The 27,101-nt window shown below is 35.7% G+C and overlaps 2 protein-coding genes across 2 annotated transcripts; one reads left to right on the top strand and one right to left on the bottom strand.

Moving 5' to 3' along the window:
• Positions 1 to 17,602: 17,602 nt before the first annotated feature.
• LOC111876117 (KH domain-containing protein At3g08620) lies at positions 17,603 to 19,804 on the top strand. The gene is made up of 7 exons (XM_023872648.2): positions 17,603 to 17,817; positions 17,965 to 18,053; positions 18,499 to 18,638; positions 18,718 to 18,825; positions 18,929 to 19,045; positions 19,136 to 19,279; positions 19,361 to 19,804. Exons 1-7 carry the CDS (start codon positions 17,735 to 17,737, stop codon positions 19,505 to 19,507), a joined length of 828 nt encoding a protein of 275 aa, XP_023728416.1. The 5' UTR covers positions 17,603 to 17,734; the 3' UTR covers positions 19,508 to 19,804.
• A 56-nt stretch (positions 19,805 to 19,860) lies between these two features.
• Positions 19,861 to 25,439, bottom strand: LOC111876114 (probable LRR receptor-like serine/threonine-protein kinase At1g06840). The gene is made up of 22 exons (XM_023872646.3): positions 25,287 to 25,439; positions 24,811 to 24,885; positions 24,596 to 24,696; positions 24,315 to 24,465; positions 24,147 to 24,218; positions 23,985 to 24,056; positions 23,749 to 23,892; positions 23,588 to 23,659; positions 23,262 to 23,333; positions 23,095 to 23,169; positions 22,924 to 22,992; positions 22,782 to 22,850; positions 22,628 to 22,699; positions 22,455 to 22,541; positions 22,318 to 22,386; positions 21,708 to 22,222; positions 21,454 to 21,612; positions 21,102 to 21,385; positions 20,968 to 21,019; positions 20,640 to 20,890; positions 20,413 to 20,547; positions 19,861 to 20,350 (listed from the first exon to the last, which is right to left on the bottom strand). Exons 2-22 carry the CDS (start codon positions 24,846 to 24,848, stop codon positions 20,030 to 20,032), a joined length of 2,880 nt encoding a protein of 959 aa, XP_023728414.1. The 5' UTR covers positions 24,849 to 24,885; positions 25,287 to 25,439; the 3' UTR covers positions 19,861 to 20,029.
• Between the last annotated feature and the right edge of the window lie 1,662 nt (positions 25,440 to 27,101).

Here is a 27,101-nt window from a genome sequence, read left to right as displayed (position 1 = left end):
AAATTAACTTTTTCAGACCAACCAAAATCATAATTGTTTACATTGTAGTTTTCAAACATGATTAACATCATAGTTTTTCCCAAAATCACAAAATATAATATGAGGAAATGCACGATCAAGCCTTTGCCTTCCCACGATCATCTGAGGTACCTGAAAACATAACCCAAAACTGTAAGCCCAACGCTAAGTGAGTTTCCCCAAAATACCACCACAAAACAAAATCATTATATTACAGCAACAACATGCATACAGAACCTTCAGCTTGTCTGGACCGTCGCACCGAGCCTTCAGCCTGTCTGGACCATTCTCTGGCTCTTCGGCTTGACTGGTCTACCTCACAGACCTTCAGTCTATCCAGGTTGCCCTGTGTCTGTTGGCCTTCTACACACAGCAGGACCGCCTCAACCTAACCAATCATCACATATTCATATATAGCATAATGAAACATAGTTAATATATATAGGCAATTATACATGTCTAGCAGACCACTATAACATAGCACATCCTATCTACCAAGATACCGATCTAACAGATCACGACAGCACAAAAAGCATATAATAGACCAGGATAACAATCCAAAGGGTCGACATTGTTTCCTTCGACCCGAGAGGATAGTGAGGATAACTCACCTCACAAGCAGCACAAAACTGATAAGGTCCGACTCCGAATCTCAGCTCTCAACTCAATTGCCTACAACCATCAAATGAACAATTCCATCAAAACCCAAAATACCCTCAAGGTAAAATGTGACACCCGTTAATTTCTGGTCAATTCAAAGTCAAATAAAGTCAACAAGTCAAACTGGTAAACTCAACTAGTGCTTGCATGATCGGGTGTACTCTATGTTTACTAAAGTACAAAGTCTCTATCTTAATACTAAGTGTCACTTGGAAGTTTCATAAGTTCAGAAATTCTAACCCTTAAGCGGAGTGAGTGATGTAATGACTCTATAAAGCATTATTAAGTACCATTCGGGGGTATAAAACACTCTTAACAAGGCATAATGGGGTTTACAAACCTTGCACTACATGGCCAAACACTAATAAAGGCTACCGATAAAGTCTCTCTCAATCTCTCTCACTCTATCTCTATCTCTCTCTCCCAAATATCTCTTTGTATCTCAAATCTCTCTCATATCTCGCTTAACTTTTATAAACATCTGCACCATCCCACCCCCTTCCTTTGTTGAAAACAGCTCAAAACCAAAGGAGAAAACCCCAAAAGAACCCTCCTAACTCCGGACACTCCTTACACTCCTGACTCCAGACAAACACTCCTGACTCCGGACGAACGCTCCTGACTCTGAGCACTCCTGACTCTGGAAGAATGCTCCTGACTCCGGACACTCCTTACGCTCCTGACTCCGGACACTCTTTACACTCCTGACACTCCTGAATCCGAACACCTCTTACGCTCCTGACTTCGGACACTCCTGACACTCCTGACTCCGGACGAACGCTCCTGACTCCGGACACTCCTTAGACTCCTGACTCCGGAAACTCCTTACACTCCTGACACTCTTGACTCCAGATTCTGCTGATTCGACTCCGAAACTTGAAGGCTAATTTCGGAACTCATCTTTTTGCTCTGGAAATTACTTCTTGACCCCGAAACCCTCGCAAACTCGGACCCCATTTCGAATTTTTGACCATTCCAGATCTTTTTAAAAATTTTAGGAGTATTTGATGTCGGATACACCTTCAAACTCGTATTTCTCATGACTAAAACCCTCTATACTCCTATTTTATGCCAACCTTGGAGAGTCGGAACACAATTTTATGAATAATGTCTAAGACTCTTACTATTTTATTCATAAAGTAATCACCCACTTTATGTCACTATTCACCCTCTACCTAGTCAAATCATTGTCCTTTTTCAACTCATCCCAACACTCCATCAGATTTCCTTAACCAAATCCACCCAAGAGATCTTATTCCTCACATTCAAAGTCTCATTTTCCTTCACCAAAAACACACTTTTCTCTCTCTCTCTCTCTCTCTCTCTCTCTCTCTTTCTTTCTTAGTCACGATCTTATTGGCAAGAAGCACTCAGAAGATTTCCTCCACTCTAGGTAAGTTCCTTCATTCAGCTTCTAAATACTCTACATTTCTTCACACAAATATTCACATATTTTTTCATAGGATCTTCAAATCTTCGAGCATCTTTCAAGTGTTCTTGACTTAAAACTCTTCACCTTCAACCTTCCATTCTTCAAGAAATCACCGAAGGTGAGTTCTTACCCCTACATTTTCATGCTTTCTTCAAGTTTTAGGGGGGGGGGGGGGAGTACAAGTTACAACACCCAAAACATATTCTAAACTAAATCAACAGCTTTCAACAGAAAATGTTATGGTCTATTCACGAACTGTTTGACCATATTAAACTCAATATTTTCCAAAACTATTTAATATGCATTTAGTTCAGGTTTATACCTTTCTAATGACTACTTGCACTCGTTCATACGACTTTTCTACAATTTGTGAATATGGAACTTTTCACACTAGTTAAATACCACTAAAAATCATAATAAAAATTATGAACAAACTATACACATTTTCTAAACTCTCAGAGTTTACAGATCTATTTTTCGATTTACAGTGATTTTTCTAGAATTTTTCTAAAAACAGTGACATAAATGTTAAAACTAATAGAAACAGTCTACAAGTTTATTAACACTTTGTAACATGTTGAGCAAAGTGTACAACCATGTTTAGCTACATATGAGTGTATTTCAAGTTAGTTTACTTTCACGCAACAAAGTTAGTTATTCAAAAAGGTTTTCATCCTCTACAAACATGTAAGATAAACTATAATATGTATAGTTTATGGTACATTAACACTACGAACATACTAAGGAAGAGTTTTCACTCACTCTACACGTAAACTCGTTAAATCTAGTTGCGGGACACTACTTCATTAAACTCTTAGAGTAACATTTAAAGCCCTGTATTATAACCATAATCTCTTATAAGGAGAGCATGATAATTATATATAGATCTATATTGGGACTGACAATCCCGCACCCTAAGTTGCTTACAATAGTTAGACCAGCAGGTATGGGGTGACAAATGTCAAAACATTTCGACGCCCAAAGAACGTCGTAACAGGCTTACTATGTCAACAATATGTTTATAATAACTCACATAGGGAAACAATGACATATATAGTTTACGGGGATTTTTACATTTCAAAAAGGGTTTTCACTCACCCTACACGTAAACTCGTTAAATCCGGCCGTGAGACACTACTTCATTGTACTCTTAGAGTAATGTTTAAAGCCCTGTATTATAACCATAATCTCTTGTAAGGAAAGCATGATACTTGTGTATAGATTTATATTGGGACTGATAATCCCGCACCCTAAGTTGCTTACAATAGCTAGACCGGCAGGTCTGGGTGACAAATGTCAAAACATTCCGACGCTTGAAGAACGTCGTAACATGCTTACTATGTCAACTGCAAGGTTATAATAACTCACATAGGGAAATAACGACACATAAAGTTTACGGGAAATTCCTACATTCAAAAGAGTTTTATTCATTTAAAACTGCACTTACTATCATAAGTATGGAAGATACATGTACAATTAGGTCTTTGATCTTTAAGACTACGACTCAATAAGGAAAAATGTTGGATTTTTCTTGAGCATACATTACAATTACAAGGGAATCAGCTCAAATTATGCACTACTATAGTACACTATATCCAAGAACAAACATTCACCAACATCCGTCTTAGGGCAGTTAAGACTACATATCGCCCAGAATGGTTAGATTCCATCTATAATTGATATGTGTATACGGCAAGGTTATATATAATTTAGACTCGTTCAACTTAGAAATGGTTGGGAATGCCTTAGATCCCCATTTTCACGGCCAGAAAAGACCGATTTTGTTTATGCTTTATAAAAATCAGAGTACTTCATTTTATAAAAATGTTGCGGAATTTGTTCCCAGAAAAAACATGGTAAATACGTTATTAAAACATTTTCGATGAAACGTATTTATTTCATTTTAAAACGTTTGGGATGTCATCGTTAATACAGAAACATAAGCATAAACAGAACTTACAATTATTTACACTAGTGATCTACATCTCTTTAAATCTCTCAGTGTATTGTGACTTCATATCAACACCTGTGATAAAAATAAACTGAGTGGGTCAGGTTGGGAAACCTGGTGAGCACATAGGGTTTTCAACCCACAATAATATAATTATTATTTTTAAACATCAAACAATCAACCCAATTACCCATTCCCGTTATCCTCACATTACGTCCCTAAAACATCTAACACAAGGGACCTAGTCAAAGGACTATCATTGGGATGGAGTATATCTGGTGAGCACACAGTTCACACAGTTCGAATAAACACACAGTTCGAATAAACACACAGTTCGGTTAAACACAAAGTTCGAATAAACACCTACAGGTTGCGAGCCTGTTAGTGTTCCACTGGACTGTCTAGAATAGTCCGTGGTCGTCATCTATACTCCGCTAGATGACTAGATCATCAAGAACATCTATAACGAGGCATCTCATTATTTCATTTTATCACACAGCAACTAATACATCTACCCATGTTTTACCCAACACATTTTGTAGATATAAAATACATATACAGTTTAAATCATTGAAAACATGTATAAAACGTTCATCCAGCATAGATAACAAGTATACAGATAATATACACACACAGCACGTAATTTATATAAAATACTTCATATCTATGTGTAAGCTGAAAGTAACTATGCACTCACCTGAGAAGGTGGTGACTCGGTACTCGGACAGCGCTTCGTTTACTTTAAAATAATTTCCTTTGACGAAACCTAGTATTATCACCACTAGATTTTAGTCTAATATTACCGTGACTAATTATTAGTCTTATTATTATTATTATTATTATTATTATTATTATTATTATATAAGCGTTTAAACAATACTTTCCAACTACTATGTACAGACAGGGGCCAGACATAAAACACCGGAGGGCAGGACCATTTTGGCGTATAGCACTTCTGAAATCCAACAACCCTATGCGGCCCTTTAAACCAGATTCTCCGTACCGCGAGTAGTTAAAAGATATTATAACGACACTTATATAAGTCATAATAATAGCCCAAATATTTATTATAAATTTATAATAACAATACTAATTTTAAATATAAACTATATTTAAAATAGGGTAAACATAACTTACTTTCAAGGGGATTTTAGCTAGGAGTCGGGCTCTGCAGGGGCAGAACTTCGTCGCTGAATCTTTCTAAGAAAGATTCGTGCAACGCTTCAGCGCTCACCTTACTATACTAAAACCACAGAAAGAGAAGTCGAATCACGAGGGACCGAAATGCTCGGGGGATAAGGAGAGAAAGACTCTTGAATCAAGAGAATGGTGCAAGAAATATGAGAGCCCAAGGCTCTTATTTATACTAATTGAATTTTCAAAAACTACCCTCCATAATTACTTAATGACCTTTTAGTTATATAAACAACTAAACACCCCTCTATAATACTATTTTAAATGGATTTAATGATCTTTGTACTAAACTAATGTCGAAAGAACTCAACATTAGTTTTATAATAACCGCATCGTCGATACCTTTCTAATGATATATACATATGTATATATATGTGTACGTATACATGATTTATACTTTATTTTAATACGTAAATATACTACTATAATTTGTAACTCGCTCATACGAACTCCGTTTTTGACGTTATTTATATCCACGCGTAGGTGGAGACATACTCTACAACTTTCGTTTAGACTCCGTTGGTTAATTTTGACTTTATTTTTAAAGTTATATTTTTAACAGGCCAGGACAGGATTAGTCCGTTAAAATCTCATAACTTCTTTATTCGATGTCCATTTTCGTCTGTATTTTTATCGTTACGCTACTAATAACGAGATCTTCGATTCTTGTTTAGGTTGTGTCGGCTAAAAATCAATCGATCTAAAATTCGAATTTCGGGCTGTACACCGCTAATCCGAAACTTCGAAAAATCATAACTTCTTCATACGAAGTCAGATTTGGGCGTTCCTTTTATCGATGTTATTAGTTTAACATATTCTACGACTTTTGTTTAGAGCGCTAAGGCTAAATCTCTATATATCATAAATTTACTATTTACGCTTCCCGGCGCCGTACCGGTTCCGACGCGAAACTTCGACGGGTCATAACTTCTTCGTTATAACTCGGATTTCAGCGTTCTTTATATGTACGGAAACCTTGTGACATATTCTACAAATTGGTTAAGATTATTTATTCTAAATAATCTTTTTGTCAAAAAGTCGTTTTCGACCCCTATTGCCTCTAAATTGACTAGCCCGGATCTGCGGGCGTTACAATTATCTCCCCCTTAGGATGATTACGTCCCGGAATCATCAACGAAACAGGGCCCGTATAATGACTCCATACGTCATCTTTTCATCCTAGTTAATAATTATAACTTCTATATTCCTTCAAGTCTATCTCTTAGACTCATTGACTGTAAGCAGTACTCGATCGTGCACCTGCTCTCTACCTCGGGCTAGACTTCAAATTATGACCTATCATCATGTGATGCACATTTAGACTTAGGTCTCTTAGAGTTAAATTCTAAAATAGACTATGCCTTCCTTCATGTTCTAATGTGATATAATCACACTTTAACATGTAGCGTTTCTGGCTACCAACTTCTTTAACAACGAACGCGATACTTCTATTGATTGCTTTGATTTCAATCGTTTGGTTTAAGTCGGACGCTACATCAAACTTGGTTCTCTGAACCACGCAACATACTCATCGTAGTCAGACTCAATTCGGTATGACCACTAGGGTCGGAAATCAACAATCTTTTTAGTCATTATCGAAACGATGGTAATGACATACTTGAAAAAAAAACAGAATCAGTTACTAGCTTCTTGGTAACCTTGTGACTTTCCCTGATCCAAGTGTGAGTCCTGTGCTTCCGGTAGTATAGGCCTCTACTACCATTCACACCTACTCATACTCGTCCCAAGTATTGTCCCGCAGTCTCTCCAAGTCACCATACACGAAAAAAAAAAAACAACTTAACACATCAGATAACAAAACAAAGGTTTCATATTATTTCTTGAAACGATTACATAGGTGTTCAAGTTCACCCTAGACTATGCCTCTAACAGGCTAAATCATATGATTCTATGGCTACATTATAACTCGATCCTTGGATGTCAAGCCGTCATTCCTGAATCCTCGCATTGTCATCTGCTTCGTCTAGGATCATATGGAATGCTCTTGCCTTCGGTTTTGGCGGAATGTTTGGTTTTTCCGCCTCTTTCTTTTTCGGGCAATCCTTAGCAACATGCCCTTCTTCACGGCATTCATAACACACCCTTTTGCACTCGTTGGCGTAATGTCCGGTCTTCCCACACTTGTAGCAAGTCACTTCTTCGCTACATTTCCCAAAGTGATTCTTTTTGCACTTCTCGCACCATTTCACTTTGTTTCCTCCTCCGCTAGACTCCTTTGAACCAGACTTGATCTTCTTATTGGGCCTCGTAGATTCCTCAAACTTCCTCTTTTCGCCAACCTCAATCTTGTTGGCAGCTCTTCCCTTAATCATATCTTCCACAGACTTGGCAGCCCAGATAGCTGCCTCCAGAGTAGGAGCCTGACGCACTGGCACCGCGTACTCCCATGGAAGTCCCTTTGCGTACTTGTCAATTTTCGTCAGCTCATCCGGAACAAGACGCAAGGCAAACTCCATCTTTTCTGTGAAGTTGTTCGTGTATTCATCGATTGACATGCTTCCCTTCTTCAGGGTTAGAAACTGGTTCTCTAGCTCAAGCAGGTTTTGAGCTGAGCAGTACTTTCGTTTGAATTGCACCAAAAATTCTGCCCATGTCAGTTGCAGGGGCTCATTAGGGCTCAGAGTCTTCCCCAAGGTATTCCACCAACGTATAACACTTCCTCGAAACTGACGCACTGCAAATGTGGTCTGTAGCTTCCCTCTGCAACCGCATGTCATGAAGGCTAACTCCATCTCCGAGATCCAATCCATGACCCCGATCGGATCCTCCTTTCCAGTGAAAGTCGATGGCTTGCAAGTCAGAAAATCCTTGTACTTTCATCCATTCCTCTCGACTTTGTCATCTTGGTTGTTTTGTCGAACTATTGGTGGGTTGACTTGACCAACAGTCCCACTGTAGTTTCCTTCCTCAGTCTGCCCTTCGTTCAACTCGGGCTGTTCGATCTGAATAGTGGCTTCCTCACGATTTTGCTGGAGCAAACGTCTAGTTTCCTCCATTTGACGATCCAACATTGCCTGGATCATCGCTTGCACTCCGGCCATCGTTATTGGTCCGGCAGCGGCTTCCACAACTGGTATTTGCTCGATCACGGGGGGTTGGTGTCCGTTCCCATTTGCATTCACGTTTCCACTACGGGTTCTTGCCATCTTGATCTATACACCGAATAAGGTGAATCCAGATCTTTACTTAGGATTGACGGTTAAATCATCCTTATCACTCCGAAACGTTTATATGCTAGTTCTAATATCGTAGTTAAACGCTTAGAATCCTAAACACATAAGGTTTCCAGATCCGGTCGGCAACAAACCATAGATCCGAACAAATAACAGCATATCAGGCACAAGCATTTAGCACATAAAAGCATTTTAGGCACAATTCCTAAAATAAGCTAGTGCTCACACCTCACAATCATCGCTTAGCATTCTAAGTTTAAGTCTAGAAATAAATCCATATTCCTAGTTCGCTTAAACTAATGCTCTGATACCAACTGTGACATCCCCATTTTCATGGCCAGAAAAGACCGATTTTGTTTATGCTTTATAAAAATCAGAGTACTTCATTTTATAAAAATGTTGCGGAATTTGTTCCCAGAAAAAACATGGTAAATACGTTATTAAAACATTTTCGATGAAACGTATTTATTTCATTTTAAAACGTTTGGGATGTCATCGTTAATACAGAAACATAAGCATAAACAGAACTTACAATTATTTACACTAGTGATCTACATCTCTTTAAATCTCTCAGTGTATTGTGACTTCATATCAACACCTGTGATAAAAATAAACTGAGTGGGTCAGGTTGGGAAACCTGGTGAGCACATAGGGTTTTCAACCCACAATAATATAATTATTATTTTTAAACATCAAACAATCAACCCAATTACCCATTCTCGTTATCCTCACATTACGTCCCTAAAACATCTAACACAAGGGACCTAGTCAAAGGACTATCATTGGGATGGAGTATATCTGGTGAGCACACAGTTCACACAGTTCGAATAAACACACAGTTCGAATAAACACACAGTTCGGTTAAACACAAAGTTCGAATAAACACCTACAGGTTGCGAGCCTGTTAGTGTTCCACTGGACTGTCTAGAATAGTCCGTGGTCGTCATCTATACTCCGCTAGATGACTAGATCATCAAGAACATCTATAACGAGGCATCTCATTATTTCATTTTATCACACAGCAACTAATACATCTACCCATGTTTTACCCAACACATTTTGTAGATATAAAATACATATACAGTTTAAATCATTGAAAACATGTATAAAACGTTCATCCAGCATAGATAACAAGTATACAGATAATATACACACACAGCACGTAATTTATATAAAATACTTCATATCTATGTGTAAGCTGAAAGTAACTATGCACTCACCTGAGAAGGTGGTGACTCGGTACTCGGACAGCGCTTCGTTTACTTTAAAATAATTTCCTTTGACGAAACCTAGTATTATCACCACTAGATTTTAGTCTAATATTACCGTGACTAATTATTAGTCTTATTATTATTATTATTATTATTATTATTATTATTATTATTATATAAGCGTTTAAACAATACTTTCCAACTACTATGTACAGACAGGGGCCAGACATAAAACACCGGAGGGCAGGACCATTTTGGCGTATAGCACTTCTGAAATCCAACAACCCTATGCGGCCCTTTAAACCAGATTCTCCGTACCGCGAGTAGTTAAAAGATATTATAACGACACTTATATAAGTCATAATAATAGCCCAAATATTTATTATAAATTTATAATAACAATACTAATTTTAAATATAAACTATATTTAAAATAGGGTAAACATAACTTACTTTCAAGGGGATTTTAGCTAGGAGTCGGGCTCTGCAGGGGCAGAACTTCGTCGCTGAATCTTTCTAAGAAAGATTCGTGCAACGCTTCAGCGCTCACCTTACTATACTAAAACCACAGAAAGAGAAGTCGAATCACGAGGGACCGAAATGCTCGGGGGATAAGGAGAGAAAGACTCTTGAATCAAGAGAATGGTGCAAGAAATATGAGAGCCCAAGGCTCTTATTTATACTAATTGAATTTTCAAAAACTACCCTCCATAATTACTTAATGACCTTTTAGTTATATAAACAACTAAACACCCCTCTATAATACTATTTTAAATGGATTTAATGATCTTTGTACTAAACTAATGTCGAAAGAACTCAACATTAGTTTTATAATAACCGCATCGTCGATACCTTTCTAATGATATATACATATGTATATATATGTGTACGTATACATGATTTATACTTTATTTTAATACGTAAATATACTACTATAATTTGTAACTCGCTCATACGAACTCCGTTTTTGACGTTATTTATATCCACGCGTAGGTGGAGACATACTCTACAACTTTCGTTTAGACTCCGTTGGTTAATTTTGACTTTATTTTTAAAGTTATATTTTTAACAGGCCAGGACAGGATTAGTCCGTTAAAATCTCATAACTTCTTTATTCGATGTCCATTTTCGTCTGTATTTTTATCGTTACGCTACTAATAACGAGATCTTCGATTCTTGTTTAGGTTGTGTCGGCTAAAAATCAATCGATCTAAAATTCGAATTTCGGGCTGTACACCGCTAATCCGAAACTTCGAAAAATCATAACTTCTTCATACGAAGTCAGATTTGGGCGTTCCTTTTATCGATGTTCTTAGTTTAACATATTCTACGACTTTTGTTTAGAGCGCTAAGGCTAAATCTCTATATATCATAAATTTACTATTTACGCTTCCCGGCGCCGTGCCGGTTCCGACGCGAAACTTCGACGGGTCATAACTTCTTCGTTATAACTCGGATTTCAGCGTTCTTTATATGTACGGAAACCTTGTGACATATTCTACAAATTGGTTAAGATTATTTATTCTAAATAATCTTTTTGTCAAAAAGTCGTTTTCGACCCCTATTGCCTCTAAATTGACTAGCCCGGATCTGCGGGCGTTACAGCTTGTGTCATAGATTTTGGTAGGAGTTGGGATTCCTACCTACCTCTTGCAGAGTTCTCCTAAAACAACATTTATCACTCCAACATTATTGCACCGCCTTTCTAGCTTTTGTATGGTCGAAGATGGCGTACCCTAGTTTGTTGGGGGGGGGGGGGGGGGAGGTCGGTCATAAAGTCATGGGAACGACTGAGGTAATCCTCTAGACCAAAAAGCTCATCCATTAGATCAAACAAAAATTGTAGACAACCCAGAGTTGAAAGAAGAGTTATGCCGACCGGCGTCGATCAGAGTTGGAGTTCCAAGTCAGCGATATGGTGTTATTGAAGGTATCAACATGGAAGGGTGAAATACACTTCATGAAGAGGGGGAAAATTAGGTTCCCAGCATATTAGATCGTTTCGTGTGATCGCCAGGGTAGGCAGGGTGGCCTACCGGTTGGATTTTGGTGGGAGTTGGGATACGTATCTCCCGTTAGTGGAATTTTCATATAACAACAGTTATCACGCCAACATTTATCAACCTCATTTTGAGATGCTCTACGGGAGGAAATGCAGGACCCGATTTGTTGGGCGAGGTCGGTCAATGGGTTATAGGGAGTACTGAAGTGGTACTCAAGGCCACTTAGCTAATTCAGCAGGTTCAGAGCAGACTCTAGACAGCTCAGAGTCGGCAGACGAGTTATGCCGACAGGCGCTGGTCAGACTTAGAGTTTCAGGTGGGAGATATGGTTCTCCTAAAGGTCTCACCTTAGAAAGGTGTCATCCGGTTCAGGAAGTGGGGCAAGCTGGGTGCCATGTATATTGGTCCTTTTAGGTTTTTGGCTCGGGTGATCAGGGTTGCTTATCATTTGGACCTTCTAGATGAGCTCGGTCAGATTCACAACACATTCCACGTCTCTTAGCTACGGGAGTGTTTAGTGGACGATTCTGCAGTGGTACCATTGGAGGATATTCAGGTGGATGACCACCTAGATTATAATGAGACGCTGGTGGTGATTCTGGATCGGAAGACGAAAAGCTTGAGGAACAAGGTTGTCGAGCAAGTGAAGCTGTAGTGGCAACACCATAAGGGATCAGAGTGGACTTTGGAGCCAGAGGATGAGATGAGAGAGCAATATCCGTTATTGTTCGGGGCAGCGGACTTCGAGGACGAAGTCTCATTCAAGTGGGGGAGAATTGTAACACTTTAATCATGTAAGTTTCTTTATTGCCCTTATTGTTATTAATGTTGCATTTTTGGTCCTTGAGTTGTACGTGGGGCGTCCCACATGGTACGCTTAGCGTACAAACTGTAAAGCGAGTATGTAGGGCGTACCACCTGATACGCTTAGCGTACTCATGCGATGCGGGATCGGGACTCCGGACACGTACGTTGGGGGTACATATATGTACCCGGGACGTACGTGAGTCATTTAGAAACCCTAATATTATGGGTTGGGCATTATATAAACATCATTATGGACCATGATACCCTCATTTCTCAGCTTCCATTGTCCCTATAGCCTCAAGCACGAAACCTTAAGCCTCTCCTATGTGTTTTGAGCTCATTGCGTTCATTTTGGTGGTTTTGGTTCATAAGTAGAAGCTTGGTTCAAGGTGGTGGATCAAGGAAGAGCTTGTGGATCTCGTTTATTTGCTTTTCCAGCTTGTTTGAGGAAAAAAAACTATGAACTTGCTCATTAGTGGCTTAGATCTATCATTTGTGAGTTTTGTTCCCTCTTGGCCCTAAGAATGAAATCTAGTGGTTTGATACCACTCCAGGAGCTTTGAGTTGCTACTCTTAGTGTTTCTAAGGTTCTAGATGGATAAAGTTGTCACCTTTAAGGTTTAGATCCATCCATGCATGAGTTTATCCCCATTTTGTGAATGTAAAATATTATATCTTGAAGTTGGGATCTTTTGGGGCATGCAAAGTCACCAAGTCAGTGACTTTATGGTTTAGACATTTAATAGGGCTAAGATCTGTGATTTGGGCTTTTGGTCTGAAGCATTAAGTGCTTAATGTGGATATTGGTTTATGAGGTAAGTACATTGGGTGTACAAGTCTGTACGCACGACGTACAAGCCATTTAGTAAGTACGCTTAGCGTACAAATGGGTACGCCCTGTGTACTTAGTCTGTTGGGCTTAGCGTTTTGGGCTTCAAGTTTGGACCATTTTATTGGGTTTGGATGCTTTGGTTCCTATTGGGCCACCTAAGTACACGTATTTTGGACTAGGACTTTTTTTTGGGCTTTAGGGAAAGGCCCACGTAGGGATTTGAGCCCAATTTGGAAAATTGGGCCATAAATGGACTTTAGATGATTACTTGGTTTTGGGCCTTGTAAATGGAGAGTTTGGGCCTTAGTCTTGGATCAAACTAGGCAAGGGGTAAAATGATCTTTTTACCCCAAGGATGGATTGTTGGACATGGTTTAAGACCCAAATGTTAATTGAGTGTTATTTAATATTGATAGCTCAGGGATTCGTCGGACCAGCATCCAAGGATTTTTTAGTGAGATTTAGCAGTCGATGTGAGTTTCTTCACCATGTATAGCGGGTCGAAGGCACCAATGCTGACCCATGATCTGATATGTTAGAACACTAGTATGTGTATGTGTTTGTATGCTTACTGAGTGGGGACCGATGATTATCCTGTATGCTATTACTTGTTATGTAGTATGAATTGTATGTGGGTGGGGCCCGTTATGCGAGTTAGGGTGGGACCCGTTATACTCATTGGGCGGGGCCCGTTATGCGAGTTAAGGTGGGGCCCGTTATAGTCTTTAGGCGGGGCCCGTTATATGTTTTATTTATGGTATGTGGTATCTTGGGGAACTCACTAAGTTTTGTCCTTACGGTTTTCAGTTTATGTTTCAGGTACTTCCGGTTCAAAGGGGAAGAGCTTGGATGACTACATCACACACACCACATGAGTTCAACTTTTGAGATATTACTCTTATTGATATGATGTTTGATGCACTTATTTTCATTTGTGTTGTATGGATAATGTTTTGAAATACTGTTTTATTAAATTAAAAAAGAAATTTTTGGATCATATTTTTTGGATGTTTCACAGGTACTTTAGAGGATCGTGGGAAAACGAAGGCGTGATTGTGCACATCTTCCTGTTTTATGTTATTGGGTCTTAGGAAAACTCTGTTATTGAAGTAATGCTTTTGCAACAATGACTCCTATTGTAAACAATATTGGTTAATAGTTGATTTTGAAAATTTTAAATTTCTTTGATTTTTGGAGTGTTACATCTTTCTTCTTCAACTTCAAGGAAAATTTACCAAGAACATTAAATAACCCATGAATCAAGTCAAAATCCATTCGATCAATATCCAACCACAAAAATATTGCATTCCAAATTCTAGCTGTCACTTCACACCTAAGAAAAAGATGATCAAGTTGCTCAACCTAGAGCTCACAAATCGGACATAACACCGAAGGGACATCCATATTCTTGTCCGTCAAATTACTTCAAGTAGGGATTCTTTCCAACAAAACACGCCAAATCATAATATTTACATTTCTCGAAACATATATATTACATCTAGTCCCCATACCCAAGGAAAGAAAAATCGCATCATCAATCCATCTTTTGGTTTCTCCAACCATGAATGACCTATCCTCTCTAATTTCCCACCACTATTGATCCTCTTGATCAGTAAAAACCACATTTTAAAGACATTCCACCAAAACCAATAGTTGATAAAGCTCTTCACCTTTGTCAGCATTACGTCGCCAACACAAATACTAATCTTCATTCAGTATTCTATATGCAATCGTACATTCTTTATCCAACTCTAGCTCAAACAATCTTGGGAATCTATTTGCCAATATATCACCATTCCATCTTTCCTTCAATAACTTCATGGAGACATCATTGCCAACCTTCCTCTTGATACCAGAATTCACCACCACCCCTCAGTTTTAAAGCCGATAGTTTGAAGCTAAAAAACGAGCCCATGGCCCAAAACCAAGGCTTTTGGAACACTCAAAACCTACCATTAGGACCGCACAACTCCTTTGAACCAAAGCAAATTATCATTGTTAAAAAATCGCCACTGCCATTTATAAAGAAGAGCAATATTGAAAGCCACCAAACTACTAAGAGCTTCTCCAACCACAAACACTAAAATGGTGATTATTTAGCAACAAAATGGTATTTGAGTTCCAATCAACCTATAAAATAGTGGGTTTTGAGGTCTTCTCATTTAACATTCATATTTGGTGTTAAAATTGAACCAACACAAAAATGATGCTAAATTTGAAGGTTGGTTGGAATATTTTTGCCCTCCAAAACACAAAAATGGTGTAATATAGTGGATGGTTGGAGTTGGTGTAATATCAAGACCTCCATTTTTATCAACAAGTACTGCATCTCGTTTAACCTTTTTTTTTTTTAATCAACAAGTACTACATCCCATTTAACTCATAACATTTTGTGATTATTTTGCTTTGCCACTCCAACAAGCTTGAGGAACAAAGACATGGAATAAATCCCAAGAAATACTAAAACCGAATTGAGCAAGATAGATATATCACCGGGTCAATCCTTTCCATTTAGAAAGTTTTTTTTTTTAAATTTTTTTAAAAATTTTTTTATTATTATTTTTTTTTCCAAAACATTACTGGTCCAACTAAAAATTAAATTAGAAGTGAAGTTTCGAAATCCACCACTTGATATTTTATGGTCCAACCAAAAATTGAAATTTCTCTATCATAAAAGTACACGAAGAATATTATTACGGTCTAAGTTAAATAACAATAACTTATATGATGTGACCAATTTGGGATAAGAGAAGAGAAGGATAGGAACGTATAAATATCTTAACCATTATATATATTTTCTATTAAATAATTTGACCTTAATATGAACAAAAGTTATTGAATTTGTATAAAATAAAATTGTTACTGTTAAAGTATAATATAGTTTAATCTTTTTACCGATTTTTATAAAAACTTTAACATTTTCATATATTTATATTAAATGTTTTTATATCTTAACGTTGGAAACTTGGACCTAAGATCTTTAAAAATTTGAAGTTTGAGATTCAAGATTTTGATGTATAATTAATCCTTAATATCTATATATATATATATATATATATATATATATATATATATATATATATATATATATATATATATATATATATATCATAGCTTGTAAGAAAGAAACTGGTTCATTAACATCCTCTTATTCCTATTATAAGTACTTGATATTATAAAGAAAATCAATCATAGGTGAATTCTCAATTTAAATATATGTTCTTACTATTTTATATAAATTTCATAAAGAATAACAAGTTTCAATATATATTAAGTTGGAAAAAAAAAACTCTGTAAATCAATAAAACAATAAATAAAAAACTTATAGTTTCACAATTAAGCGATTAACCTTTACAACATATATAGGTGGATAAACTTTCATTCAAAAGTTATTAAATTAAAATAATATATATAAAAATAAAATTTAAAACATAAAATAGCAGCTGGGAAAATTACAAAATGCCAAAACCAATCAGCAGAGGCAGAGCAGCAGTTTGAGGGGGACAAAACGGCGCCGGTTGGTGGTAGGTGTCGGCCCACCCTGTAACTCCAGCTAAGACTCCGTTGGCTAATTGGCCACATGGGACCCACTTCCGCTCCTAGTGGCTACCGCTTATTGCCTGCATGGTTGACACGTGTCTCTTAGACCGCCGTTATTTCTTCAATAACTTCGGTCTTGTTCTTATTTATTTACTCATCTGCGTCGAATTTACAGTTATACCCTTGATTTTATTCCAACCAAGAATATTCCTACCAACAAGAGAAGATATTTACAGATAATAATTATATATATAAACAAAAAAATACAAAAATCATTAATAACGATTAAAATGCTCGATGTACTTTCTTACCAATTTGTTTTTATTCTTCCTAACAATTTTTAATTTCAATTTGTACAGTTCCTATATAGTAATAAATCAAATTAAATATGCTATTTTATGCTGTTAATTAAAAGTATATTAAAATTTTTAATATTAGCTTCAGGTAAATATTGTTTCTTTTTTCATGGGTGTGTTAGGTATCTAAAGTACAATTAATAATATCAAACTAAATAGAAAAATAATTATAATACACATCAAACAACTAACACATTTATAAGATCAGCACCAATAAATAAATATGCACCTTTAAATTTAATATAAAAATTATCCTCAATAATGGGAGCTAGCTAGGTGTAGTTGATGAATATGTGTTGAATTGTTCCCTTTGAATTATCTTTTTACCTTAAACAGTATCCATAAAAAGTTTATGCTGACAACTTTTTCTTCCAAAAATGTTTTTTAAAAATAACTTTGAAAACGAAATAAGTAAAGGAAATAATTGCCTCAAGTTTTCTGCTAAACTTGCACACCCTTTTCCCATCTCTTGTTTTTCTGCTTATTTTCCATCAGTTTTTTTCTTCACACAACCAAAAAAAAATTAAAAAAAAAATCATGTCTTCAGGTTTGTATAATCACAACTATTCTCCAGCAAGAGCTGTATCTCCTCAGATTAGAACTAACGGAGATGCTGATAGGTTCGTGAATTCATATGCTAAATCCTTCTTCATGTTTCATGGGTTTTTGAGTTTCATTTTTTTTTTTTAAAGAAAACTTTGTGTGTTGTTCAATCTGTAATTAGGTTTCTTTATTTTGATGTTGTTTTGGTTTTACGATTTACGCAGTCAGTACTTGTCTGAATTATTGGCGGAACATCAGAAGCTTCAGCCGTTTACTCAAGTTCTTCCCGTATGCACCAGACTCCTGAGTCAAGGTTTGATTCTTTTAGATTTTAATTTCTAGGGTTTATGATCTTTGAGGTTTTTATCTTTTTTAGGAAGATCCACTTGTATTTGCTTTAAACATGAGTTGAAATTGACTATCTGTTTGATACATCAAACATGAAACAACCCTGTATCAGGTAAAGAACACTAACAGAAAGAGGATTGACCATTTTGCTCGAATTGTATGCCCACCAAAAACTTAACTTGTTGACCATTTTGCCCCTCTATACGCCTTTTCTAATGCAATCAATTTCCATTCTATCGTTCCATTGTAGACTTTGTAAGCACGATTCTTCTTAGACCATTTCCAAGATACATGAAGAAATTGGCTCTTTATTTAATTCGAATCTTGAAATAGGATCACAACATTATTCAAGTCTCGAATTTTCCTATAATTAGGTCTTTAACCATTGACTTGAACATCATTTATTTCAGAATTAATGAGGGTTTCTAGTATGTTACAAAACCAAGGGTATAATGAGCTTGAAAGAATGCGACATAGAAGCCCAAGCCCCATGGCTTCTTCAGATCTCATGTCGCAAATTCCAGGTGGTTGGAATGGTTTTCCACAGGAGGTAATTAATAATTTTACTTATTCAGCTCTAAAACTTCTCGTTTCCTAAATAAATATTTGATATTATTATGTTATGTCAGAGGTTAAGTGGAATGACAATGGATTGGCAAGGAACTCCAGCAAGCCCTAGTTCATACACAGTGAAGCGAATCTTGAGGTTGGATATTCCCGTTGATACCTTCCCAAATGTAAGCTTAATTTCATGATTCAAAAAAAAAAAATCTTGAATTTTTAGATCAAAAGATATAAATGGGGAAAGTGAATGACATGTTTTTGTTCTTTGGATTTTAGTTTAACTTTGTTGGCAGACTTTTGGGACCTCGAGGCAATTCACTAAAACGTATAGAGGCTACAACAGGGTGTCGTGTGTATATAAGAGGAAAAGGGTCAATCAAAGATCCTGATAAGGTTCTTTTTTTTTTTTTTCATATGCTTCTTATATACTTTTTTAAAATTCAAGATTCCTTGAATCTAATAATATTTGTTCACAATTTAAAGGAAGAGAAACTGAGGGGAAGACCTGGATATGAACATTTAAATGAGCAACTTCACATCTTGATTGAGGCTGATTTGCCACCAAGTGTTGTTGATTTAAGGCTAAGGCAAGCTCAGGAAATAATCCAGGAGTTGCTAAAACCAGTGGTATCTTTCTTTTCTTCTACTTTGACTTTTAACTTTTAAGTATTGAGTTGATTTGACCTAAAAAGTCAAACATTTTTTTAGGATGAATCAGAAGATTACATCAAAAGACAACAATTAAGAGAGCTAGCGATGCTAAATTCGAGTTTGAGAGAAGAGAGTCCTGGACCAAGTGGAAGCATGTCACCATTCAATACAAGTGGCATGAAACGTGCAAAAACTGGACGTTAGTTGGGCCCCACCTTTCTATTACAATTTACATACACACCCTCATATATTGCATGATTTTTTGAAAAAAAAATTGAAATGTATAGGCTGACATGTGAGTTTTGAGTTTGTTATTCGATTTTATATTCATTTTTTTGAAAAAAGAAAAAGAAAAATAGAACAATAGATATAGAATGGAGTGTAAAGCTTAGTAAGAGATGATTCTTTTTTGTTGTTTATTGGGTGATGCATTTGTAAAGTTTGATTCTTTGGAGATTGTTGTTTCATATATGTTATAACTATATACATTTATTGTTGCTATTTGATTCAAACGACAACAAATCAAAAACCTTGTATTCATTTTGAAAAAGAGAAAGTAGAAAAATCACAACGAGAGTATATTAAAATCTTCTCTACCATGTTGTAATGTACAACAAACTACATTGCTCTCAACTCTCACATCATAATCACACTTTTTTCTATACACATAGATACACATTTCCTATTTTCGCCTTTCTTTGTGCAAAATTTGAATTTGTTTGTACATCAACGAGGATACACTAAGGGGCTACCACCACTAGTAAGATCACTACTTCCATGAACATTTGATGAGCTATACAAAGAAGACATTGATGAGGATTCCACAAAGTAGTTTGAATCCGGATCCAACAACTCATGTTTTGGCATCTTTTCAAGTATTTGCTCCAATTCCCTCACCACTTCCACCATACTTGGCCTTTTCTCAGGCTTATCCTTGCAACACCAAAGAGCCAAAAGTACAAACTTCTCAATACATTCAGAAGGGTATGAACCCATTCTGCTGTCTACAATTGAGAACATTGTTCCTGTTTCATGAGCTATTTTCACCTGAAAAAACAAACCCACATTTGAAAATCTTGATATGAGTTTAAAAAACAAATTAAGCATACCTCACGAACGATGTTTTTGCCATGTGATATTGGTTTCATACTAGTCAAGATCTCTAAAAGCACAACTCCAAGGCTATAAACGTCACTTTTGTCTGTCAACTTATGGGTTAATAAGTATTCAGGATCAAGGTAACCCTGTTATAAAAATGGTGGAAGTTAGATATCATATCATCAAATCTAACAAAGAGAATTTAGGATAACAAATGTTATTAAAGAATCAGACTTACGGGTGTTCCTCTAACAAGTGTGGATACATAATTAGGTCCAACTCCATTGTCATCCAAGATTGGTGCAAGTCTTGAAAGCCCAAAATCAGCAACTTTAGCAGTCATTTTGGAGTCGAGAAGAATATTGCTTGATTTGATATCACGATGGAATATTGGTGGATTGGCTTCTGTGTGAAGATAAAGAATCCCTTTAGCTGAGTTCAATGCCACGTGTAACCTCATCCGGAAGCTCAAAGATTCTCCAGATTTTGCTGTGAAGTTTGTAAATCGTTATCAATTTCATCTTTTTTTGATATGTTAAAAGATTGGATCTAAAAAAGTTTCATACCATTAAGCCAATCACGCAATGTTCCCCTAGGCATGTACTCATAAACCAGCATCTGCATACGTGGGGCCCACAACACTCATTCAGTATTTTATCCATTCAGAACTTTATCCATATAAAACCAAAAGAATGAATACCTGTTCCTTTTCCTCATCACAGTATCCAAGAAGTGAAACTAGATTTCGGTGATGTAATCTTGACAAAATTTCTATTTCTGTTAAAAATTCCTTTTCACCTTGTAATGATCCTTCTTCTGCACGCTTTATAGCAACCATGGTGTTATCCCATAATACTCCTTTATAAACTTTCCCATAACCTCCTCTCCCCACAAGACTCGAATTACTAAAGTTTTGAGTTGCAATCGCCATTTCTCTAAAAGTGAAGCTTTTAACCCCATCGATTTTGATGGAAAGTTTCGCGACTACAAACATTTAACATCAAATTAATCGGGTTGATGATAATTTCCAAGTTTTTATATGAATAACTTACGTAAAGATTTTCTTGATGATGTGTGCTTGTATCTCTCGTGTCGTTTCTTGATCACAACAGTAAGTACTGAAGAAATTGCTAAAGCGCAAACGACTCCTATAACTACAGTTGTTAACAAAACGCCCTTGCTTATACCTTTGCTCGGTGTTCCAACATTCACTACAACAATAAAAACACAACGTGAGATTACAAAAACACGACAAACTAGTTGCAGATATGTAATTAATCATCCGACATGAATATGAAAAGCTTACAGTGTGAATAAGGTCCAAGAAGAGTGAAATTGAGAAGCTCATAGGGTCCAAATAAGTGGCTTCCAGGAAATACCCATGTTGTAAAAATGCCTTTGATACGCAAAACATCACTTGTACTGAATGTACTTGAATGATCGATGCCAGCTTTAGGGAAAAGTTTCAGATACATCCTTAAACGAGGTCCTTTTTCCCACATAATCGAATCGATAGATAGTTGATAGAATTCCAAATCAAGAGCACTAGTGACATATGTTTCGAATTGCTCACGATATGGTGGAAAATAAGAAAAACTTGGACTTTTTAGGCGATACCCGATTCTAAGAGGTGAAGCACAAAAACAAGGAATTGGGGATTCTGGAACATATTCAAAGTAATTGTCTGTAGGGCATGATTGAATTGGACAATCGGTTGCGTCTTTTGAAAAGGAACGCATGTATTCTCCATAATCTTTTGGCCCACAGAATTCATCTTTGTTTTGTATGCTTGAATTTCGACAAATTGGATTTCCATTTAGCCTGATAAATATATAAATCAAATTCAATCATTCGATTAGCGTATACAGATATAATACTCATACAATCGTTTGTAGAAGTATATGAAGATGGCATACCTTAGGCTAGCATTAACAGGTGGATTTAAAACCCCAATAACACTTGAAAACGAATTATTACGGAAATCACTGCATGTTGTTAACACATGATCAAGAAAAGAGTAACAAAGATTAAAAAAAAATGTTGTATTTCTTACAGTAAAAGTTTTGAGGTTGCAGTAAATGATTTATTCTGCCACAGCTTAGGGGAGATGGAACCATCAAGAAAGTTGTTCTCCAAGGACCTGAAATCATACAATAGGCAAACTGAAATGTTAATTTTTTTAATGAGAATGGAAACAAATTAAGGAAAAAAAATCAGAATCCTCACAGTTTTTGAAGAGAAGGAAGATCTGACAAACTTTCAGGAATAGATCCATTTAACTGATTATCTGACAAATCACTGCACAAAGTAGTAATTCAAGAAAAGAAGCCAGAAATAGGATCATGTAATAAAATGGAAACATCTTTGAATTTGAACTTACATAGTTGTGATTCTGTTTGAAAGCGTATTTGATGGAATGTATCCAGAGAGCCTATTCTTGCTTAGATCTCTGTTATATTAACAAAACATCAGCTAATTATAAGGTAAGATAAGAAGGGGGAGGGGGGGGGGGGGGGGCTTACATATAGCTAAGATTCTGTATTCTGCTAAGATCAGGCACAACTCCTTGCAAGCTACAGTTTCTAAGGCTTCTGCAACACAAGTTCAAAAGTTTCATTTATTTATTTATTATAGAATCATTATCATTATCTTGTATATGAAAAAAAGAAGAGGATGTTCTGATTAGAACTTACAATTTCACTATTTTTGATAGATTTCCAAATGAAGCAGGAATTTCGGCTCCATCAAAGTGATTGTTATCAAGTTGACTGAAAGATAGGATCAACAAATAGATGAGCATTTATGATTTAACTAATTCATTATGATCTAAATATTCTCATAAGCAAAGGCAAAATCTTACACTATCCGCATATTTGGAAAATTTCCAAATTCTGATGGAAGATAACCGGATAAATTGTTGTTGTCCAGAAGCCTATGAATAAATATGGCATAAAAAGTTTAGATATAAAAATATGGAGAGAAATGACAAGACGTGAAACAGGTTGTACTGTGTTTGACTGGCACTGGCAGTCTGGCACAGATGTCAATGAGATAAAAGCTGCAATTTTTGTCCCACCCAAAAAGATGGGACAGAGACTCGCTCTTGATCTCTCGTCAGTGCAAAAGACGTGAATGCCCTTATCATATGAAAGGAAGAGAGAGAAACATGCATATGATGTTACTCACAAATGCATTAGAGTAGATAAGTTGGAAAGTTCCAAAGGAATTTGACCACTTAACGAGTTGTTGTTGAAATGGCTGAAAACATCAACAAAAAATGTTATTTAATCACATAAACAAACACATACTCCAATAAAATCTAATCTTGTAAATTGTAATTCACTCACATGTGTTTAATATTGTTCAAGTTTGAAAACGATTTGGGGATTTCTCCAGATATATGGTTTTGATCTATTTGGAATCTATCTAAATTCCTAAGATATCCAAGTTCATCGGGTAAATTGCCACTTAATCTGTTTCCATTCAGAAGCCTGTGAAGATTGTAATAAATAGATACAAATTAGGCTATAAATCTTAACAACAAACACGAATGAATAAAAACTCATGATTAAATTTTACTTACAAAAGTACCAAAGATGAAATATTTCCAATCTCCTTGGGTATACTTCCACTCAAGTCATTCCACATGAAATCTCTTCGATAAATAAAACACAAACCGGAGTTAATTCATCACCCAAAGAAACAAAAAGTGCATAAATTTATTATTTTTCATCTTTTGACTTACAATATTGTCAGATGAGAAAATTGACCAAGTTCAGGTGCTAAACTTCCTGAAAGATTCATGTTTAGTAGTTGTCTGTAAACAAAAGAAAAATGAAAATGGAATCATATAAGCCGATTTGCAACAAAAACTCAATAAAGAAACGTGAAAAAATAAGACATGAATACATACATTTCTTGAACATGTAAGTATCTATCAACATTGGATTTATGAACACATATAACTCCTGTCCAATTTGATGTGCATGGATCTCCTTTATTCCAGTTTCTAAGACGATTCAGTGGATCAACTAATCTACCTCTCACAGCAAGCAATGCAGAAACTATATATAAAATAAATCAAAAAGAAAAACAAACACCGACAGTTTAGAAACAAGAAAAATGGATAACCTTTTAGTCAATTAATGATGGTAGAAGACATGAATATGAGACAATAAACAATTTGAGCAAAACCTTCAGAGGGATCTGTAACTTTTGCAACTGAAATCGCCATCAAGAATTGAATTATCAGAGCAAAAACACACCCGCGTGATTTGAACTTGAATCCCATCATCCTGAAATTATTTTCCAAATCCAAAGACAACCAAAATTGGATAAAGCGACAGAAAACGATTTCAATACGATGCTAAAAAGCTCCAGAAAGAAAATTGTGTTGCTGGATTTCGTACTTCAATCTTCCACATGATCTGAATTTGAACCCCAGCATCTCGAAATTCTATCTCGAATCGATTACTTCCAGTTTACTTCAGAGAATCGCAACAGAAGCACAAAAGGGTATCAATCAATCCATCAGACAAATTACGAAGAAATCTCAGGAAAAATCCGTAGATAGATGTAATATAATACTTAACCTATGGGGTTAATTCACAGATTTGTTGAGTTCATCAAGTTCATACAGAGAATAAAATCGAAAAGATAAAAACAACTCGTAATGTTTACATGTCAACGACCTTAAGCTTTACTACTCTGTGAAAAAAGAATCAGAACCTAATAATAAAAAAGGGTTGGCAATAATTTGTTTATGATAACCAATCTTTGAATAATCTCCATTGTCCAAGTAGTCAAATATCAAATTGTCAGTGTGTTCACACGCCATAGTTATATATCTTTTTTTAATTTGACACATGAAATGCATGAAATTTACCTGTATGCATCGCCATTAAAAGAGGGATAGTAGAATAATCAACATTCACTTCGATAACGAAAGAAGGCAATTGTGGTAATGGTTGGTGGAATTTTGCCGATAAGTGATAATCCTCCATTAATACACACACAAAAGAGGAAAAGACAGATTGTGTATTTGTGTGTGTGTTTTTCTGCTGCTGACGCAGTCAAAATTGTTTTATTTGTTTGTTGCTTCAGTTTGGGTCGTTGATATTGCGATGATGAAGTAAGGGGTTTCGTCATGTTTCATGAAGGCAAGAGTGGATTTGTGTTGACTTATCTTTTTTTTTTTCTACATTTACTGAGGTTTTGGTTCTTTGGCCTTTGGGTGTTTGCAAGGATAAATACAACTATACAAGATCCCATTGTTTTTGTTGTTGACCCATTGTGTATTTACATACTTTTATATTTTTCAAAAAGAAAAAAAGATGGAATATTCGACCTTCTCTCATTAAACAAAGGTACGAAAATATATTTGAAGGAAGAAAAAAAAAAGTTGAGATATGAGATCTAGAAACACATGGTAAGATTGTGGATACTTCTTAAAAGGTGTTTAGTGGTTTTTATTAGTCAAACATCATGATTTTTATTCGAATGATTGAACATGTTTACTCTACTTTAGATAGTGAAGAGCTTAAAAGACAAGTTGAATCATGAATGACAATTTATCATTTTTTATAAAATTAATTACATAAAAGATCTAGCATTATCTTATTTTCTTCCTGGTTAAATCTGTTTTTTTAATCCTCATACTTAACCCACTTTTTCATGTTGGTTAAGCTTATTAGGTAATTTATGGTATTTATAAGTTTTTAAAAGAAAAACAAAATCTCTCGTATCCGTTGGAGTTTTTTCCGAATGACAATAGGCTTTAAGAATACGTTTTTTCTAACATAAAATCGTTATATTATTAAGGGTGTGTTCGTTTTTTGAGAGGTTTTAAATTTTAGCTTTTAACAAAAAAAAATCAAATTGAAAAAATAAAAATAAAAGTTATGTTCACAAGTACAAAACATGCAACATACTAACATAGTGTAGCTAGTATACTCAAACCTACTAGACAACAATCATATATCAACCTAAGAGCATCAACACTCCATTCTACTCATAGAAAGTTGAATGGAATGACAAATAAAAGAGAATATATTTTTCAACTCAAATCTTACAAAGTCAATAAAATGGCACTAGAAATTCATTGAACCGTTCAATGAAGATCTCTCTCTCATAATCAAATTTAATCTACAACCGTTATTCCATTCCTGATGTCCTAATATTCCGATGAACATAAACAATATATACAACATAGGCTAACAACATAAGTCATCAATTTCCTATCGGTGATCACGAGATGTCACACTTCATCAAAAAGTCCACCTAATATAAAATGTCATGATAAGAATGTCGTGGACGCGTTCTTACAAGTTGCATTGATGTTTATGGCAAAAATTCTTTATTTGAAAAGTTTAATAATCTTAAAGGGTTCCAATAAAAATATTAGGCAAAACATTTTTTATTTTTCTTTAAAGTACGTGCTAACCATAATGATAAATTTGCCGTATAAAATTTGGAAAAAAAAAAAAAGAAAAAAGAAAAAAGCGTGTGTAATGTAGGTGAATCTTAAATGTGAGAACAATTTTTCCTCTTTTTTTTTGTTTTGTTTTTTTTTTAAAACATGGTGATTTTAAGTTTGACATTATAATCGTGGAGAAGAGGGAAAGTAAATTATTTCATTTTGGGTTGCATGTTTATCTCTATAGGATGATAGAATTATGTTTTTCACCTTTTCAACAAAAAT

The sequence above is a fragment of the Lactuca sativa genome, chromosome 9 (genome assembly GCF_002870075.4).
Source record: "Lactuca sativa cultivar Salinas chromosome 9, Lsat_Salinas_v11, whole genome shotgun sequence".
Taxonomy (NCBI): Eukaryota; Viridiplantae; Streptophyta; class Magnoliopsida; order Asterales; family Asteraceae; genus Lactuca; species Lactuca sativa.
The sequence above is the reverse complement of the archived record's forward strand: the minus strand, read 5'-3'. Positions and strand labels throughout refer to the sequence as shown.

Excerpts from the sequence above, each read along its gene's own strand:
- LOC111876117 (XM_023872648.2), top strand. The coding sequence starts at position 17,735 with ATGTCTTCAGGTTTGTATAATCACAACTATTCTCCAGCAAGAGCTGTA. Across the intron at positions 17,818-17,964 it reads ACTAACGGAGATGCTGATAG|TCAGTACTTGTCTGAATTAT; the intron begins GTTCGTGAATTC and ends CGATTTACGCAG. Across the intron at positions 19,046-19,135 it reads CAATCAAAGATCCTGATAAG|GAAGAGAAACTGAGGGGAAG; the intron begins GTTCTTTTTTTT and ends CACAATTTAAAG.
- LOC111876114 (XM_023872646.3), bottom strand. The coding sequence starts at position 24,848 with ATGCTGGGGTTCAAATTCAGATCATGTGGAAGATTGAA. Across the intron at positions 23,170-23,261 it reads TTTCCAAATATGCGGATAGT|TCAACTTGATAACAATCACT; the intron begins GTAAGATTTTGC and ends CCTATCTTTCAG. Across the intron at positions 22,851-22,923 it reads ATACAGAATCTTAGCTATAT|AGATCTAAGCAAGAATAGGC; the intron begins GTAAGCCCCCCC and ends TTAATATAACAG.